General features: G+C 39.9%; 1 protein-coding gene across 7 annotated transcripts in view; it reads left to right on the top strand.

Annotated features, from left to right (window-relative positions):
* Positions 1-17,601, top strand: part of greb1l (GREB1 like retinoic acid receptor coactivator) — a 348,236-nt gene that overhangs the window by 300,895 nt on the left and 29,740 nt on the right. For all 7 annotated transcript variants that reach the window (XM_072570405.1, XM_072570400.1, XM_072570404.1 and 4 more), the window contains 5 exons: positions 2,410-2,966; positions 6,581-6,683; positions 7,544-7,699; positions 12,554-12,696; positions 16,082-16,243. In XM_072570405.1, the coding sequence (XP_072426506.1) occupies positions 2,410-2,966; positions 6,581-6,683; positions 7,544-7,699; positions 12,554-12,696; positions 16,082-16,243 (1,121 nt within the window). The remainder of the gene's footprint in view (positions 1-2,409; positions 2,967-6,580; positions 6,684-7,543; positions 7,700-12,553; positions 12,697-16,081; positions 16,244-17,601) is intronic.

Below are 17,601 nucleotides of genomic sequence, written 5' to 3'. Positions count from 1 at the left end.
TCAAGTCTTGAAATGCCCCACTCTCTGGAAAATACACCTTCCATTCACCTTATCTATACTTCTCATGATTTTATAAACCTCTATAAGATCACCCCACGACCTCATACACTCCAGCGAGAAAAGCCCCAGCCAAGCGAGGCTTTTTTACAACTCAAACCTTCCATTCCCAGCAACATCCTGGTAAATCTTTTCTGAACCTTCTCCAGCTTAATAATATCCTTCCTATAACAGGGAGACGAGAACTGGACACAGTACTCTAGAAGAGGCCTCACCAACATCCTGTACAATGTCAACGTAACATCCCAACTCCTATACTCAAAGGTCTGAGCAATGAAGGCAAACATGTTTAACATCTTCTGAAACACCCTATCTATATGTGATGAGAATTATGTACATGAACCCCTAGATCTCTATTTTCTACAACACTGCTCAAGGTCCTACTTTTAATTATACAAGTCTTATCTTTGTTTGTTTTACCAAAATGCAATACCTAGCTTTATCCAAATTAAACTCCATTTGCCACTCTTCAGCGCATTGATCCAACTGATTCAGATCTCTTTGTAATATTAGATAACCTTCTTCACTGTCCACTATACCAACAAACTTGGTGTCATCCGCAAACTTATTAGCCATGCTTTCCATATTCTCATCTAAATCATTTATATAAATGACAATCTTCTTGCCCATTTCTTCTGTCCTCATCCATATTGTGCAAAAACCTCTTCAATAACTTTGTAATTAACATTGCAATAATCAATTCATCTGACATCAAGAGTTTCCCTCTTCTCCTTTTATTCACCAAACCAAACATTCTGTTTGACGTACACTTTGTTTTTGAGTTAAACCTAGAAATCTATCTCTATCCAATTTCTCCCTTGCCTTATCACCTCTTCAAACTAATTTTGTCTATAAGACTGAGACCCAAATCATTTTGCTTTGCTTATATTATCATTAAATTGCTGATCACACAGGTTTTCTTAATCCCCAATCTTCACACAATTGTCATTCTTTCTTTCACCTCAACTCTTCCTGAAACATATTGACCATACCCGATTATCATGAGAACTACCACCCAGTCACCCAGTCCTTTCTAATATCTGTTAAATGCTGGTGTCTTCCAAACCTGTTCACATCTTTTCCCCAATTCACTGATTGAATATGTCCAATCAACATTCAACTCCCATCACAGCGCTAAAATAGTTCCAGTCACACAAGTAATCTTACTTGTCTGTCTTAACCTAATGCAGTTATTGACAAGTTTAATTTATTCTGTCTTTCTCCAATGATTCAACTCAGTGGGATTCACTGTGACTTAGTTTAATTCTTGTCAATCCAGTCACAATCAGAACATATTTAGCAATAGGTAATTTTCCTTGCTGTATATTGTTATCTCCAGCTCTTCCCTTATCCTCCCCCTCGTCATCTGGACACTGTTGTTTGGCGACATCATCTGCAGACCTGTGGTTAACTTTTTAGATGTGTGCTGAAGAGTTCAGCCTCTTCACTAGCTGCCCCATTTCCTCCTCCTGTCAGACTAATTCCCTGACATGCATTTCTGGTTAAGCTACAAATTTGTCCAATTAACATGGAGAAGACCAAATTCATTGTCGTTGGCCTTCATCACAAACTTGGCGTCCTTGCCATTGATTTTATCTTCCCCTCAGCCACTGACTACAACTAAACCAAATTATTCAAAACCTTAGCTTCCAAACTTCTGGCCCCATAGTGACTCCATCACTAAGACCTTCTCTATGTCTTTCTCTATAACATCGCCAGACTCTATCTCTCCCTTTTGTAGATCTCACACTGAATGCCTCAGCATGCATTTGTGCCTCCAGACTCAAGTATTTTGAATTCTCCACCTACATCAAGTGTAGCTCACTTATCATCTCTGCCCATGCTGAATTACTTTGGCTTAGTCCTCTAAGCCTTCATTTTTGTGTGGAGATTCCTTCATAATTTTGACTACCCTATGTATATATTCTCCTTCAGCCACATCGTGCTGCAACCTAAATTCTCCATGCCCCTGATTATTGTCATAACTTCAGGCGCCATTGCTCTTAAACCTCTTAACTTCCCAAGATCCTTCTTGAAGATCCTTCTTAAACTATACTTCTGACCAAGATTTTAAGGTGCTGCTTCTGCAATCTTCTCCTTTTCCCTCGAGTCCATTTTTTTCAAATAAATGAAAACAAGATTTTTATAAGACAGAATTAAGACGTAGAAGTAATTGATAAAAGGTGACTGAGGAAACTCACTCGGTCTAGAAAAATACAATGGGCTGTTCAGAACTGTCTCCAGCTGCCCAAAGGAAATCAGATTTTTTCGTTATACTCATATAAAACTTAAGTGGAGCAATTTCACTAGGTGTTGTCATTTTTAAAGTTAGCTTTTGTTTGGCTTCAATAGGTTCCATAGCAGATAATGGAGTGACCATCTCTAGTGCTCTGGACTCAACACAAAAACCTGTTTCATCGCTGAGCTTTCAGAATATTGTAAACAACTCCAGTGATGAAGGCACTTCAGCACATACCTCAACCAGTGTAGGCAGCGAGAGCTGCAAACAGGAGTGTGACTCAGAAGGGAAAGAAACTGCAAGCAGTACAGTCTCAAAATCATCCATATCGTCTGTGAATTCTCGCCAATCTATTATACTTAATAAAGACTTCAGGACTCCACACCTCATTTTTCAACGCACTGTAATTTTATCAAAACCAGTATATCATCTTCTTGTCTCCTCAAAAAACGAACACTTATGCTCTGCCAATTTGTTGCCCCATGCTGATATGGCTTGGACAAGCTCACTGAGATCACCCTTTCATAAAGACTTGAGCAGTGAAGAACAATCACTTTACTACAGACAATGGACGATTCCCAGGCAACATCATGCAGACTTTAGCAATAAAAATGAAGGAGGTTCTGGAAATTCCCATCAGCGACGGTTATTATTGGTGGGACCACCACAGGTAATTCTCAGTATTTAAACTGCTCATGCTTGTAATATTAAAATAAATTTGTTTAATAATATTACACATAGGGTAAATGGTGATATATTGTTCTTGACTAACAAGAGAATCAAATAGTAATGGGGATAGACAAGAAAGTGGAGCTGAAGCCATAGTCAGATCACCCATGATCTTACTAAATTGCAGAACAGAACAAGAGGCCAGAGTGCCTACTGCTGTCCTAATTCATATGTTCTATTAGTAAGGTCAACCAAAAAGGCTCCCTACTAATGAGATGTGTCATTGTTGTTCCCTTCCATGATTGTAGCATTTCATTTTAATTCTCAACCAAATAAAATACAAAGGTATATAGCCAAAAGCCATTTAGAGAATGTCTGGAATTCTCTTTCTGTTGATACAGTTCGCAAATAGCATCATTATGAATGTTTGAATGAGCTTCAAAACTCACTAGTGGATTAGTTCAGCCTGAGTACGGTGATAGTGGAATGTTTGCTTTGACTGATTAATCTCTTTGAGGTTGTAATAAATTACTCTTTTTTTGAACTTCCTTTCAATGTCTGCATACTTATGTGGAAATGCTTAAGTGATGTGAAATAAGATGAACCTACTTTTATCAAAATATTATTGCTCTATTTGATTGACTATTATAGCCTTGTAAGAGTCTATAAAAGATTTCTGAATAGATGTTATTTTAAGTGCATTTCAAGACTTGCTGTTGTTATATGACTCATTAATTTTACAGTGTATACTCACTTAGCTGGCATGAAGGATGTAGGGGTGTATGCAAGGAGCATGAAGGTCATGCATGGAATGGATGTGGCATTAAGGGATGATCCTAACAGCCTTTAAATCAATTAAGTTGCAGAGAACTGTGGCGGGTCTTGGTATTTGCCCACTTCTGCACTACCTTCAGAGATGGCAGACTTCCTGGAATAAAAGTATGATAAGTAGGGGAAGGAGAAAAGGACAAATGTCTGCTGAGTTAGAAACTTTCCCTGTGATGGATCGTAGTAACCATGATTTTCATTTTTACTCTCCACCAAACCTAGTACAAAAAAAAATCACCAAATATGTCATCTTGAGAAACAGATACCCGGTCTTCTGTACCTCGCATATGACATGATGCAGCTGAAGTGAAGCATGGCTGTTGTATGTGGTGACCAATGGCTTGAGATGACTTTGGTTGCCTGAAGCTTAAAAAGCCCAGGGGGATGCAGGTACATCCTTTTAGATTTCAGATATTGGAAGCACTAGGATCATTGAGAGAAAGAGCTTTGGAGTGGCTGTCTACCCTCACATCACTTCAGGAGAGGACCCCTAGAGAAGCAGCTGAAGCTCTTTCTCTATATCAGTGTGTGATTAAGGCACCTCCATGATAACCATGTGCAGTAGCCTCTGATTGCTCTGCTGAACCTGCATCTCCATTGACAAACACCAGGTCTCCATAGAGAAAGCAAATTGCTCACCCACATGAGATTTGGCTGAACCTATGACTCCCTGCATACTTGTGCATGTTTATGCAATGTCTGTGGCAGCTTTATTAGCTGTTCCCCTGCCTTTTACTGCATCTCCAGGAGATCTTGTGAGGTCAGTACCAGAAGCATGTCATTAGCATAGGGTTTAGCATGGGCCAAAGCTTCATCAGTCCTCCAAATGTCAGGTCCCACAACTGACACAGCCTCCATTAACCACTCAGCATGTCTGTGATATGTTCACCAGAGAGTGACCCTGATTCTCATCATGATCATCTTCTACTGAAGGGACTGTAGCTGTGCTGGTGGAGGGTATTGTTGTAAGATACGAAAATCTGAAGTTCCAAAGCCCTCCAGTCCTGGACTACATGGCTAATGGATAATGGAACAGGCTAACCTTCTGGAATGCATTGGAGAACACAAAGAATTAGATTTACATTATTCACAATCATTCTCTGCTCAAATCTCTTTTACCACCAGTGGTTGACACCAGGCTCATAGTCTTCTCACAGCCTTCTCTCTGCATATTAGCGTCTCCATGCATCACTACCCAGCTGCCCTACTCTCTGACTAATTTTAGCGCCTCCTTCTTTGCTGATATGAGAGATCTAGTGTCAAGAACTCTTGACCTGACTTTGTATGTTCTCTGGTGCTGTATGTCACCTACTGCAGCAGACAAATGTGTACAGTGGGTCTCAGCTCAACCGAACCCACTTATGAACCCTCCTCTGACTGATAATGGAGCTTTCCAGGAGATTGGGAGGGAGTGGGGCACCATTTTCCTACCCTGAGTCAGGCACATTGATGCCGATCACAGGTGAGGTCAGTAATTGACTGAGGCTGGAGGTCTGGTCAATGGGTTGGATTCCTCTCAGACGATGCAACACGAATGAAGCTGGCTTGTAGGTGCTGCAGGCATGGTCAGGTAGCACTTAAAAAGTGGCCCCAGACTTCCAACCCTGTAATCTTGCTGGGGTTCAGTAAGCTCCTACCTGTACCCAAGCATTACATTTCTATTGTATTTACTGACTGGTTATCACGTATTCACAATGAATCAGCTATCTTCCAGAAAGATGTGCTGTCCATTCCCAGGTCTGTTATTGGAATCTGCACCAAAATTATTATATTGCACCCTTCTTATAATTATGGTGACCAATTACTAAAAGTGTATAGAAAGGGAGATCCAAGGGTTTAACTTTACAAGGAGTATCAAGACCTCCAGATTGGGATGGATCCTGACCCTGCACTTAACAGCAGCAGGCCCACCTTGCTGATGTTACCACCAGCAACATCCAAATTAGCTGCCCGTGGACTTGCCATTCAATTAGGAATGATGCATTGATTTCTGATACTGTTTGCCTTATCAAGGGGGTAGGCAGCCTCTCTGCATCAGGCCCCACCATTGATAAAATACCCAGGATCACAGGAGGGTCGGCATTGTACAGACTTTGCATCATCCTTCCCACTTTCCATAGGCTGGTAAAATCCTGACCCAATTGTTTAGGTGAATCCTAAGTGTATATGATTTTGGGGCCAGCACGGTGCCTCAGTGGTTAGTACTGCTGCTTCACAGCACGAGGGACCTAGGTTCGATACCAACCTAGGGCTACTGTCTGTGTAGAGTTTGCATGTTCTCCCTGTGTCCGCGTGGGTTTCCTCCAGTTTCCTCCCACATTCCAAAAGATGTGCAGGTTAAGTGAATTGGCCATACTAAATTGCCCATAATATTAGGTGCATTAGTCAGGGGAAATGAGTCTGGGTGGGTTACTCTTCAGAGGGTCAGTGTGGACTTGTTGGGCTGAAGGGCTTGTTTCCACACTGTAGGGAATCTAATCTCATATATTTCTGATTCTTTGTTGTGTTATTTACAAACAAAATGCACTCAATAATTATGAATCTAAATATTGTATGTGCCCTCCTTATTTTAGTAACAGTTTTGAAATGTAACATAACTACTTCTCTTTAATTCAACACCCCTTCCTCAATATTTACAAATTTGGCTACAGAAATAATAGAAGCTCACAATATAAATTGAAAGTTCACATTTTAAAAATCCCTGTACCACTGTTTTGTCAGCTTTATGAGTTAGAAATGGTACAAACATTCAGTCTTCAGAAAGTTCTAATTAGGATTTTCTTACAGATTGGGAAGACAGGTGCATACTTACAGTTCCTTAGGATTCTTTTTCGAATGTTAATAAGACTTCTAGAGGTTGATGTATACAATGAAGAAGAAATTAATGAGGGTAGGTACTGTTAATGTTTTGATAAATGTAACACATACTAATTTTCTTCTGCTTTTGCATGACTTACAAGTCTACTAATTATTATTCACATCTCAGAATTGCCTTGGTACAAAATGTTATATAATATGTTGTACTTGGAAACAGGATAATTAGCAACTGTTCTTTTGGGGTCACATTTATTGTGAAAGTCACAAGTAAGTGACACAAACAGCGGGCATATGTTCTGTCACAGCCCGATGGCAGGGAAATGACAATCCAAAATGGTACTGCCAAAGATGTGACTAATGTGAGTATGTCTTTTTTCGGTGTAAAAGGGGTTCAGAGAGAAGATATCTGAACGAGGGTCACTGAACTCAAAACTTTGATTTTGTTTTCTCTCCACATCTCAGCTGAGTTCCTCCATCAGCTTTTGCTTTTATTTGTTTTAGATCTCCAGCACCTGGTGTTCTTTTTTTCTATGTTGGAGGGGGGTTGGTGGGAGGAGGAGGAAACGGGTACATAGGCATAGTCTCCCAGGTGGGAGGTCAGACAGGCATCAGGAGCTGGATTCATCAGGCGCTTAAAGTTTTCCTTCATGACAGTCTCCCCCTGCCCCCCGCCACCAAAACCAGCTTCTCTGTCCTGGACTTCCCACACTCCCATCCACACCTCCACTCCTAGCCTTTGTCCTTTTTGAGCTGGGCCAAGCCTCTTCTTCACCTCCCTGATCCCTTATCAGTGGCCATATTGCATTGTGTATGATCACTGCATTCACTTGGATATCTGCATACCTTCAGTACTCCCTGAGATTAATGTAAAGTCTTATTTGTTCACTCCACTCCAGGTTTTGTAAGCTAAACTATGATTATTTTTTGTTTCAGAGATGAAAGAGACAAATGAGCAGGCACAAGGAATTAACACACAGTGGCCTGACATTGAACTCTTCAGCAAAATGATCTTTGACTTGACAGTACATGATCCAAGATATCGCCACATAAGTCCTGTGTACTCAGACAAGCTGCCAAAGATTAAGCTAGGTCAGCAGAGCTTTTTTTACATAAAAGAACAACTGCTCGAAATAATGCATCTATTGTGGGTGTTCAAAATGGAAATGAAAATTCATTTCTGTCGTCTTGAAATATCTTTATAGGTGAAGTTTATGGAATTGTGAAATTGTACAGTGTAGAAGGACACCATCAATCAGTGCTAACTGTTTCAAAGAACTGTACAGCTCATCAACTGCTTTGCTTTTTTTCCCCCATGTCGTGCATTTATTTCTCCCACAAATATTTATCTGATTCCTTTTTGAAGGCTTTTATTGAATCTGTTTGCACCACTCAATGACACATTCCAACTTCTAACCACTTCTATAATGGCACATCACCTCTTGCTCCTTTGTCAGTTACTTAAATCTGTGCCTTATTATCAACCCTGTAGCCTGAAAAAACAGCTCTTGTTTATTTACTATATCAAAAGTGGTCATGATTGTAATCGCTTAATTTTATCTCTTAGCCTTCATTGCTCAAAGGAGAACAACCCTAGTTTTTTTCAGTCTGTCCAAAAAACAATAATTCTTCATCGTGGAATATGTTAGTAGTTTTCTTCTGTACCCTCTTCAAAGCTTGCATATCCTTTCCAGAGAGTGGTGTCCAGAAATGGGATTTGATGTGTTTTTTTTGTGCAATATAACTTTAAAAGATATGCTCATCATGTCATCGTATCATGCAGTGTGACCTAATGGTACAATGCTCTCAATCTCCATCTTACTGAGCTCTGTCCTCTTGTAATATGACAGGCCAAGGGAAGAGTGCAACAGTATGTGTGAATTACTTAGTATGAGCCCAAACACACAAGAACCTGTGATTACTATGTACACATGCAAATACCAAGTGCTGTAATAAAACTTCATTAAATTCTTCCTTATTATGTGACCTATGTTTCACTCATACTTCAAGGCAGCTAACATAAATTTTACAGAATGATAGTGACAAATTATCAGTATATCATGCCACACCATAATATGATGTGATATACTGAAGATTTGCGGCTATCATGATGGAAGAACGGTTTGCTGGTTGCGCAATATTCAGTATCGTTCTTGACATCTCAAACATTAAAGCAATCTGTTCATGAGCAGTAAGACCTGGACAGTATCTGAGCTAGTAAATGGCAATACGTGCCACCCAAGTGCAAAGCAATGACTATCTCAAACAAGAGAAAATCTATCCATCACCCCATGACACTACCTGAGCTACAATCATCAAATCCTCCACTGTCAACATCCTGGGTTTATCATTGACCAAAAACTAATCTGAACCAGCCATGCAAATACTGTGACTGCAAGAATAAATCAGTTGCTAGGAATTTTACAGCAAGCAACTCAGTACTAGTCTTCCCAGTTCCTGTGCACTATCGACAAGGTGCATGTCAGAAGTGTCATGGAATACTCTCTACTGGATTCAGTTCCAACAAGTCAAGAGGTTTGGCATCATCCAAGTCAAAGCAGACTGCTTGAATTAATGCCTTCAACATTCAGTTCTTCCATTACCAGTACACAATGGTAGCAGTGTGTACCATCTACAAGAGGTGCTGAGGTAGCTCACTGAGGCTGTTCAGCACCTTCCAAACATGCAGTTTCTTTCATCTAGATAGAAGTACTGCAGATGTACAGCAACGCCACCGCCTGCAAGTTCCACATACCATCCTGACTTAACATTTTCCTTCAGTGACACTGGGACAAAATCTTGGAATTCCCTTCCTAATAGCTGTAACAATTGCAGCGGTTCAAGAAGGCTGCTCACTAGCACCATTTCTGGGTGATAAATGCAGGATTAACCAGCAATGTAAACAATTCATGATCAAATAGTAAAACGTCTGATATAAACATCTTAACTGCCTTTATAACCTTTTTTGCCACTTAAAATTCATGCATAAACAGGACTTTGTGTAATTATGCCCTTTTTAGAATGCACCATTTAGATGTATCTTCTCATTTTTCCCACTAAAATTTATCCCTTTCCCTTTTCTGGTTTAAATTTCATTTGCCCTCTCTCAGACCACTCCACTCACCTATCCATGTCAGCTGCCATCTTCTTCATTGTTTACTCCATTTCCAAATTTCCTGTCATGTGGACATCTTGAAATTTTACATTAATTACTGCGTTTTTACCTTGATTTCATGTATAATATATATACATTGCTTCAGCTGGTAGATTCTGTTTGGCTTTTATGTGGTTCAGTCACACAACTGCTGACTTGCACCAAGATGATAAATACAAATAACTCTGGATCTGGAAATCTGAAACAAAAACTGGAAATGCAGGAGAAACTCAGCAGGTCTAGAGCATCTGTTGAGAGATATTCTGATGAAGAGTTACTGGATTTGAAACATTAACTCTGTTTTTCTCTCTACAGATGCTGGCAGACCTGCAGAGTCTCTCCAGCATACTTTGTTTTACTTTCATAGAGTCATAGAGATGTACAGCACAGAAGCAGACCCTTCAGTCCAACTCGTCCATGCTAACCAGATATCCCAACCGAATCTAGTCTTTCCCCTCTCACCCTAAACGTATGCCCTCTAATTCTGGACTCCTTCACCCAGGGAAAAGACATTGTCTATTTATCCCATCCATGCCCCTCATGATTTTGTAAATCTCTGTAAGGTCACCCCTCAGCGTCCGACGCTCCAGGGAAAACAGCCATAGCCTATTCAACCTCTTCCTATAGCTCAAATCCTCCAACCCTGGCAACATCCTTGTAAATCTTTTCTGAACCCTTTCAAGTTTCACAACATCTTTCCTATAGGAAGAAGACCAGAATTGCACGCATTATTCCAACAGTGGCCTAACCAATGTCCTGTATAGCCGCAACATGACCTCCCAACTCCTGTACTCAATACTCTAACCAATAAAAGAAAGCATACCAAATGCCTTCTTTCAATAGGAATTTGCTCTTTATTTTTCTGTCAGCCATTTCCTAGTTGGGCAAACAGTGTAAATAATTTTGAAAGAATGTGTGCATTGTGGGGGAGTACTTAGCCTGCCAAGAAATTCAGTAATGTATTCTAATTAAGGGCCAGATTTTTGTGAAATGGCAGCGAGTCTGTGGGTCAGTAAAGATAGCAGGCAAGTTCTGATTTTGAGATTCCTATTGCTTCTCTCAAAACTCCCAATTTTTTTTGTTGATTCAGGAGAAGTTGTGCATACCCTGCACTCACAAACTGAGCATCTACATTATGGGGATTGATGAGGATTTTGCTTCCAGCAGAAAATTTACCTGATGCAGTTATGCTTATGTTATCCCTTGATATATAAGAAACTAGGAGTGGATATTAAAGAATAGACTTTATTACAGCGATGATTTTGTAGAAATATTTCATTCATAGACACATCTAGTGTTTGGGCTATCATTATGCCTTGGATGTTACACAGAGCAGCATTCTCACATTGTGTGTCACACTTCAAATGAGCCAAATTACGATGGAGTCTGAGGTCTTCAGACCTACAAGTTATATGTTATGATATAGTGTTCGTATTATGGTTATGTCTTATAAAGGTATATTTGACTGTGAAATATAATATAGCAGAGGCAGGCATCTTTTCATCTGCTGCAATCTTTTGGAGTTGGGTCCTCCCAAGAACATGTGGTTCTCATGGTCCTTGTGAGGAGTTGGGAACCATAGTTCTGATTTCAAAACCTAATGGAATAGAAGTTAAAAAGGTCTGCCTCATTCCACTCTTTATGTTGCACCCAGTCTCATGGCCTGTTATAATAGTCCACTTGCAAAGTCATGGCACTTGCATACTCATTGACTCAGTATGCACCATATGCAGATCCGTTGAACTCTATAGTAAAAATGGCATATGTGGAATGATTAAAAAATCCATTCGCAATTTTCTTTAAAATGACTGTTGTTGCTATACCTTACAAAAGTGTCAATCAGCCAGGTCATTGGGGTATTGACAAATTACTTTTATGAGGAACAAATGTAAATCTGACAAGCAAGCAATGTTTTCCCTTCTAACCACCAAAGAGAAAACTTTTAAGAGAGCATCGGCTCTTTTCTAAGTTTGCATCCAACCCTGACATAACTTCCCAAGTTCATACCCCCACCTGCTCCCACCTCCAAACAATCACCATCACTGCCACCACACTTGTTGTCATCTCACCCTCTGAAGAGTGCAGATGAACAAGATACCACTGCCAAGCCACTTTCATCAACCCATACTCTTCCAATCATACTCCCATCAGGACTTCCACCTGTGGACCTTGACAAGGGATAGAATTGGTAAGTCCCAAACGTGTAAGCTGCATTGGGTCACCAAATTGATATCCACAGGATTGTGTTTATGAGACCAGTCTGAATTTAGTTCAGTCACAGAGCTTCTCCATTCCACCATAATATTGTTGTACACTGCTAGAATCACATCTGGTTTCATGTACCAGTGGATTCACAGACATGAAATTTCAATTCCTTTATATTTTACAAATGAATCAATTATTTTGGCATGCTGTTCGTTCAAAGATTTTTTTAATTTTAAGAATGGCAACATGTCTACTTGTGATAAAAATGTATAAATGAAATTTTCTGCGCACTATTTATAACAAATGGACAGAGTATTAGAGTGAAATGCCTAATTGGTATTTTAACAAAGTCTTTAACTCATGCAAAATAATCCATCACCTCTTTCATTAAAATAGTCCACAGAGGAATTTTACCTCCTTGGTGCCTAATGCTTCATCTCATTTCATTTAAGTTTGGTCAAAATAATGGTGTTATATTTATTCATCACGAGATTTAAATATCTCCATGTTCCTTGCATCCATACGTCTATGAATCAGTTTTATTTTTTGTATTTAAAGCTGATAATGAGATATTCCATATTTTCCAGAAAGTGGTAAAGAACGCAGTCCAACTGAGGGATCAGCAAAACGAGAGACTGTCTCTATCATGCTAACCAAGTATGCTGCATATAACACCTTCCATCATTGTGAGCACTGCCATCATTACACAGACTTCAACCCAGCCACGCAGGTCAGAACTGGATTTGGGTATTTAGTTCCTTTAAATCTTGCCGTCGTTATCTGCAAACTTCATAGACCTTTGATTGTTTCTCCATTGTACCATTTTCCTTGTTTTATTTAATGTAAGCAAAATGAAAACCTAAGTAAAATATTTTCTTTCCTCTTTTAAATCAATGAACACAATACTTGCCTGTCATTAAAATTCACCAGCTGGTTGTACAACTTTACCTACATCACTGTGTAACTTTTAGGGAATGTGCAAGAGTTAATCTAGGTTATATCAACATTCATCACTCTTCGTGGCTGAAGTCCTTAAAATCTTGCCTATCATAAATATCGCGTAAATCACATGTGATTTTAAAAGTACATTCTTAGCATTAATATAAGATTATTAAGGTATTGTAAAATGTGGATAAGAATTACCATTAATTTGCTGTCCAACACTGCCTCCATTCTCCATTTGACAGCTACCACAGGTTGCTGTACAAATTAGAAAATGCAGTTGCTCACCCACCCATTGTTCATTAATTTTTAAAAATTAACCCCATCACTCACAATTTGACAAACCATTTTGGTATCTCAGCATTCCTTTTGAGCTTGCTTCTAATTGGATCCCTCTATTAATCTAAAATTTACAACAGGGTTGCTCCCATGATTGTACACTTTCCTGTAAAGTATTTTATAGACAGCCATAACTTTCAGTCTTCTCCTTTCTCACCAGCTTGGAAGTCTTCTCTGCAGTCATTTTCAATGCCTTATACTTATGAATGGCTGATTTTTCTTACACAGAAACATAGAAAATAGGTACAGGAGTAGGCCATTCAGCCCTTCAAGACTGAACCACCATTCAATATGATCATGTATGATCATGCAATCTCAGTATCCCATTCCCACCCTGTCCCCAAATCTGTTGATCCCTTTAGCCACAAGGGCCACATACAGCTCTCTTGACTATATCTATTGAACTGGCTCCAACAACTTGCTGTGGGAGATAATTCTACAGATTTACAACTCTTGAGTGAAGAAATTCTTCCTCATCTCAGTTTTGAATGGTTTACACCTTATCCTTAGACTCCGGCCCCTTTTTCTGGACTTCACCAACATTGGGAACGTTCTTCCCGGCTCTAGCCCATCCAGTCCCATCAGGATTTTGTATGTTTCTATGAGATCTGCCATCCCAGGAGTCAGTCTAGTGAACCTTTGCTGGACTCCCTCAGTAGCAAGAAAGTCCTTCTTCAGACTAGGAGATCAAAACTGCACACAATACTCAAGATGTGGCCTCATCAAGGCCCAGTATAACTGCAGCAAGACATCCTTTCTTCGATACACAAATCCCATTGCTATGAAGGCAAGCATGACATTAGCTTTCCTCACTGCCTGCTGCACCTGCATGCCAGCTGTCAGTGACTGTTTCATCATGACACCTAGGTCTCGTTGTGCCTTACCTTTTCCTAAACTATTCAGAAAATAAACTGCCTTCCTGTTTTTGTGATCAAAGTGGATAACCTCACAATTATCCACATTATACTGCATTTGCCAAATATTTGCTCACTCAGCCAGTCTGTCCAAGTCACCCTGCAGCCTTTTAGCATCCTCCTCACAGCGCACACTGCCACCCAGCTTAGTGTCACATGCAAATTTGGAGATATAGCATTCAGTGCCTTTGTCCAAATCGTGAATGTATATTGTGGACATCTGAGGTTCCAGCACATCACTCACCACGGCTTACCACTCTGAAAAGAACTCGTTTATTCCAACTCTCTGTTTCCTGTCTGCCAACCAGTTCGCTATCCGTGTCAATCCATTACCTCTGATACCATGAGCTTTAATTTTCCTTACTAATCTATTGTGTAGAATCTTGTCAAAAGCCTTTTGAAAGTCCAGATAAAGATTCACCATTTTCAACTCTACTGGTCACCTCCTCAAAAAAATCCAGAAGATTTGCGAGCATGATTTCCCTGAAGTGAATCCATGCTGACTAGAACCAATCCTGTCCCTGCTTTCCAAATGCTCAGTTAGTACATCCTTGATGATTGACTCCAGCATTTTCCCCAGCACCGATGTTAGGCTTATCAGCCTATAATTCAGTGGTTAGCACTGCTGCTTCACAGTGCCCGGGACCCAGGTTCAATTCCAGTCTTGGGTGACTGTTTGTGTGAAATTTGCACATTCTCTCCATGTCTCTGTGGAGTTGCTCTGGTTTCCTCCCACAATTCAATGATGTGCAGGTTAGGTGAATTGGCCATGCTAAATTGCCCATAGTGTTCAGGGATGTGTAGGTTAGGTGCATTAGTCAGGGGTAAATGTTGAATAATAGTGTAGGGGAATGGGTTTGATTGGGTTACTCTTTGGAGGGTTGGTATGGATGTTGGGCCGAAGAGCCTATTTCCACATTGTAGGGATTCTATAATTTTCTCTCCCTCCTTTTTTTAAAGAGTAGAGTTACATTAGCTACCCTCCAGTCCATTGGAACTTTTCCAGAGTCTACAGAATACTGGAAAATGGATCACCAATGCATCCGCTATTTCGAGGGCCACATCCTGTACCCTGGGATGCAGAGCATTAGGCCCTGGGGACTTATCGGGTTTAATCCCATCAATTTCCCCAGTATCATTGCCTGACTAATTAGGGTGGCATGGTGGCTCAATGGTTAGCACTGCTACCTCACAGCACTAGGGACCCAGGTTCAATTCCAGCCTTGGCCACTGTCAATATGGAGATTGCACATGCTCCCCATGTCTACGTGGGTTTCCTCCGTGTACTCCAGTTTCCTCCCACAATTGGCCATGCTAAATTGCCCGTAGTGTTCAGGGATGTGTAGGTTGGGTACATTAGTCAGGGATAAATATAAGGTAGGGGAATGTGCCTGGGTGGGTTACTCTTTGGAGGGCTGGTGTGGACTTGTGGGGCTGAAGGGTCTGTTCCACACTGTAGGGATTCTGATTCACTTCTTCCTTCATGCTACATTGCTTGATTTTCATGTTCATTCCTTTTAAACTTGCTGGCAATTCATTTGAAAGTTTATGCCACAGTGTTAATTTAGTAAGTTCATTGAATTACGATGTGCATCCACTTGCCGTCCAACTGCCCCAATTGTTCATCATTTCATATATTGTTTGCTTTTCTACCTATGCCACCTCCATATGTTTTCTCTTTTTACTTTTAACTGCACACCTTACCTTTGTGTTTTTCAAAATTAGTTTTATCTGTAATGTTCCTTTGTATCACTTTCTATGATTAAGTTGAAGCTCACTTTATATTATTCAGCACAAATGATATAGAGTGTGTTTATACACGATTTCACTGAAATCATATCTCATATTGCCAATTTTATGCACAGAAGTACAAAGCTTCATTGGAGGAGAGATTGAATCTATCATTTAATTGTGTTTCAGGTTTCTGATTCTACACTGCATGCATTTACATTTTGTTCCTCCATGTTGGGAGAGGAAGTGCAGCTTCACTTTATTATCCCAAAGTCAAAGGAACAGCATTTTGTCTTCAGCCAACAGGGTAAACACCTGGAAAGTATGCGTCTGCCTCTTGTCACAGATAAGGTCAGCAACTGTAGGAGCCCCTTTGGGCTTAATTTGTTTTTGATATTGAATAATATTGAAGTGTATCCACTGTTCCATATGATCTGTTTTAATGTTTAGATTGAAAAATTTAGGTTGAGCAGAACTCCCCATTTTGAATTCTTCATTGGAATTTGTCCAAGATTTAAAGGAAACCGCTCAAAAATGAAATTAAGATGGCATCTTGCCTTATCTTTTTACTTAAACTCGTACTTTTTCTCAGTATTTTAAATAATTAAACTATATTCCCATACTATGTTTTCTTTGTGAAGATCCGTTGAGTTATGTGAAGTTAGTGCTGAAGCTATGGAATCATTTTTGTCATTCTACTTTGAATTCTGTCCAGTGCTTCCATGTCCTTTTGAAGTTAAGAGGCATGTAAATTTTTAACTATTCAAATCTAGCTTTATGCATGAAGAAAATGAAAGTCACAATAGTTCATTGGAACTGGAGGCTGTTCTTGTTTTAAAAAGGGATGACTGGTGGTGAGAATAACCTGAGGGTCACAACAGCTCAGGCAAGGGCAAGGTTGAGAAGGCAGGGCCCTCATGGTGATCCTTAACTGGTATGGGAATTGAACCCACTCTGTTGGTATTACTCTACATCACAAACCAACCATTCAATCAACTGAGCTAACCAACACTTTAGCAGGACTATTGTATCACAATGTAGATTTTGGCTTGTAATTGCATTACTGACATTTATTAATCAAGCTTTTTTTTTAAGAATTACTGTTGAATGATTCTGCAGAAAGATTTTATGACTTGAAGCATCTGCTGTTGTTCCAATCACTCTAAATGGTGAAGAGAAATAAGTAATGGCTCTTAGGTAGTCACTGTGGTTTAATAAAGGTAGTGTCTTATCTGTTAATTAAAGAAAAGTTCAGGTAGCAATAGGAGCAGAAATTTATTAGTTTTTGGAGGAGGAGGGATTCTCCTGGTGATGCCAATGGAGGAGATTGTGGTCAGGGAGGCTGATGCAATCCAAGTTGTCTGCTTGCCATCCCCTAACTACTGACCATGTATTACCATACCCATGTATTTCTGTCTGTAAGTTAAGTTCTATCTTTTGGGGCAGGCGGTTGGCCTGTGTCATGTTTGAGGTAAGCCACGATGGTGGAGGCAGAAATAAATTGTGAGCACATATTGTAAGGAGCGTTTATTATCTGTTAGCCAGAGACATCAAGAGCATTTCTTGGCATACTCAATGTACATCTTTTATGACCTTGTTGGATTGCAACCAACTCTGTTAGATTTGATGTAAAGTCACACTCAAATTCTTGCATTGTATGAGCTGGAAGGTGAAAATGAACCTTAGAATTGGGCTTCGTAAAAACATGA

Source organism: Chiloscyllium punctatum, chromosome 5 (assembly GCF_047496795.1).
Source record: "Chiloscyllium punctatum isolate Juve2018m chromosome 5, sChiPun1.3, whole genome shotgun sequence".
Lineage (NCBI taxonomy): Eukaryota > Metazoa > Chordata > Chondrichthyes > Orectolobiformes > Hemiscylliidae > Chiloscyllium > Chiloscyllium punctatum.
This window is presented reverse-complemented; position numbering and strand designations above follow the sequence as displayed.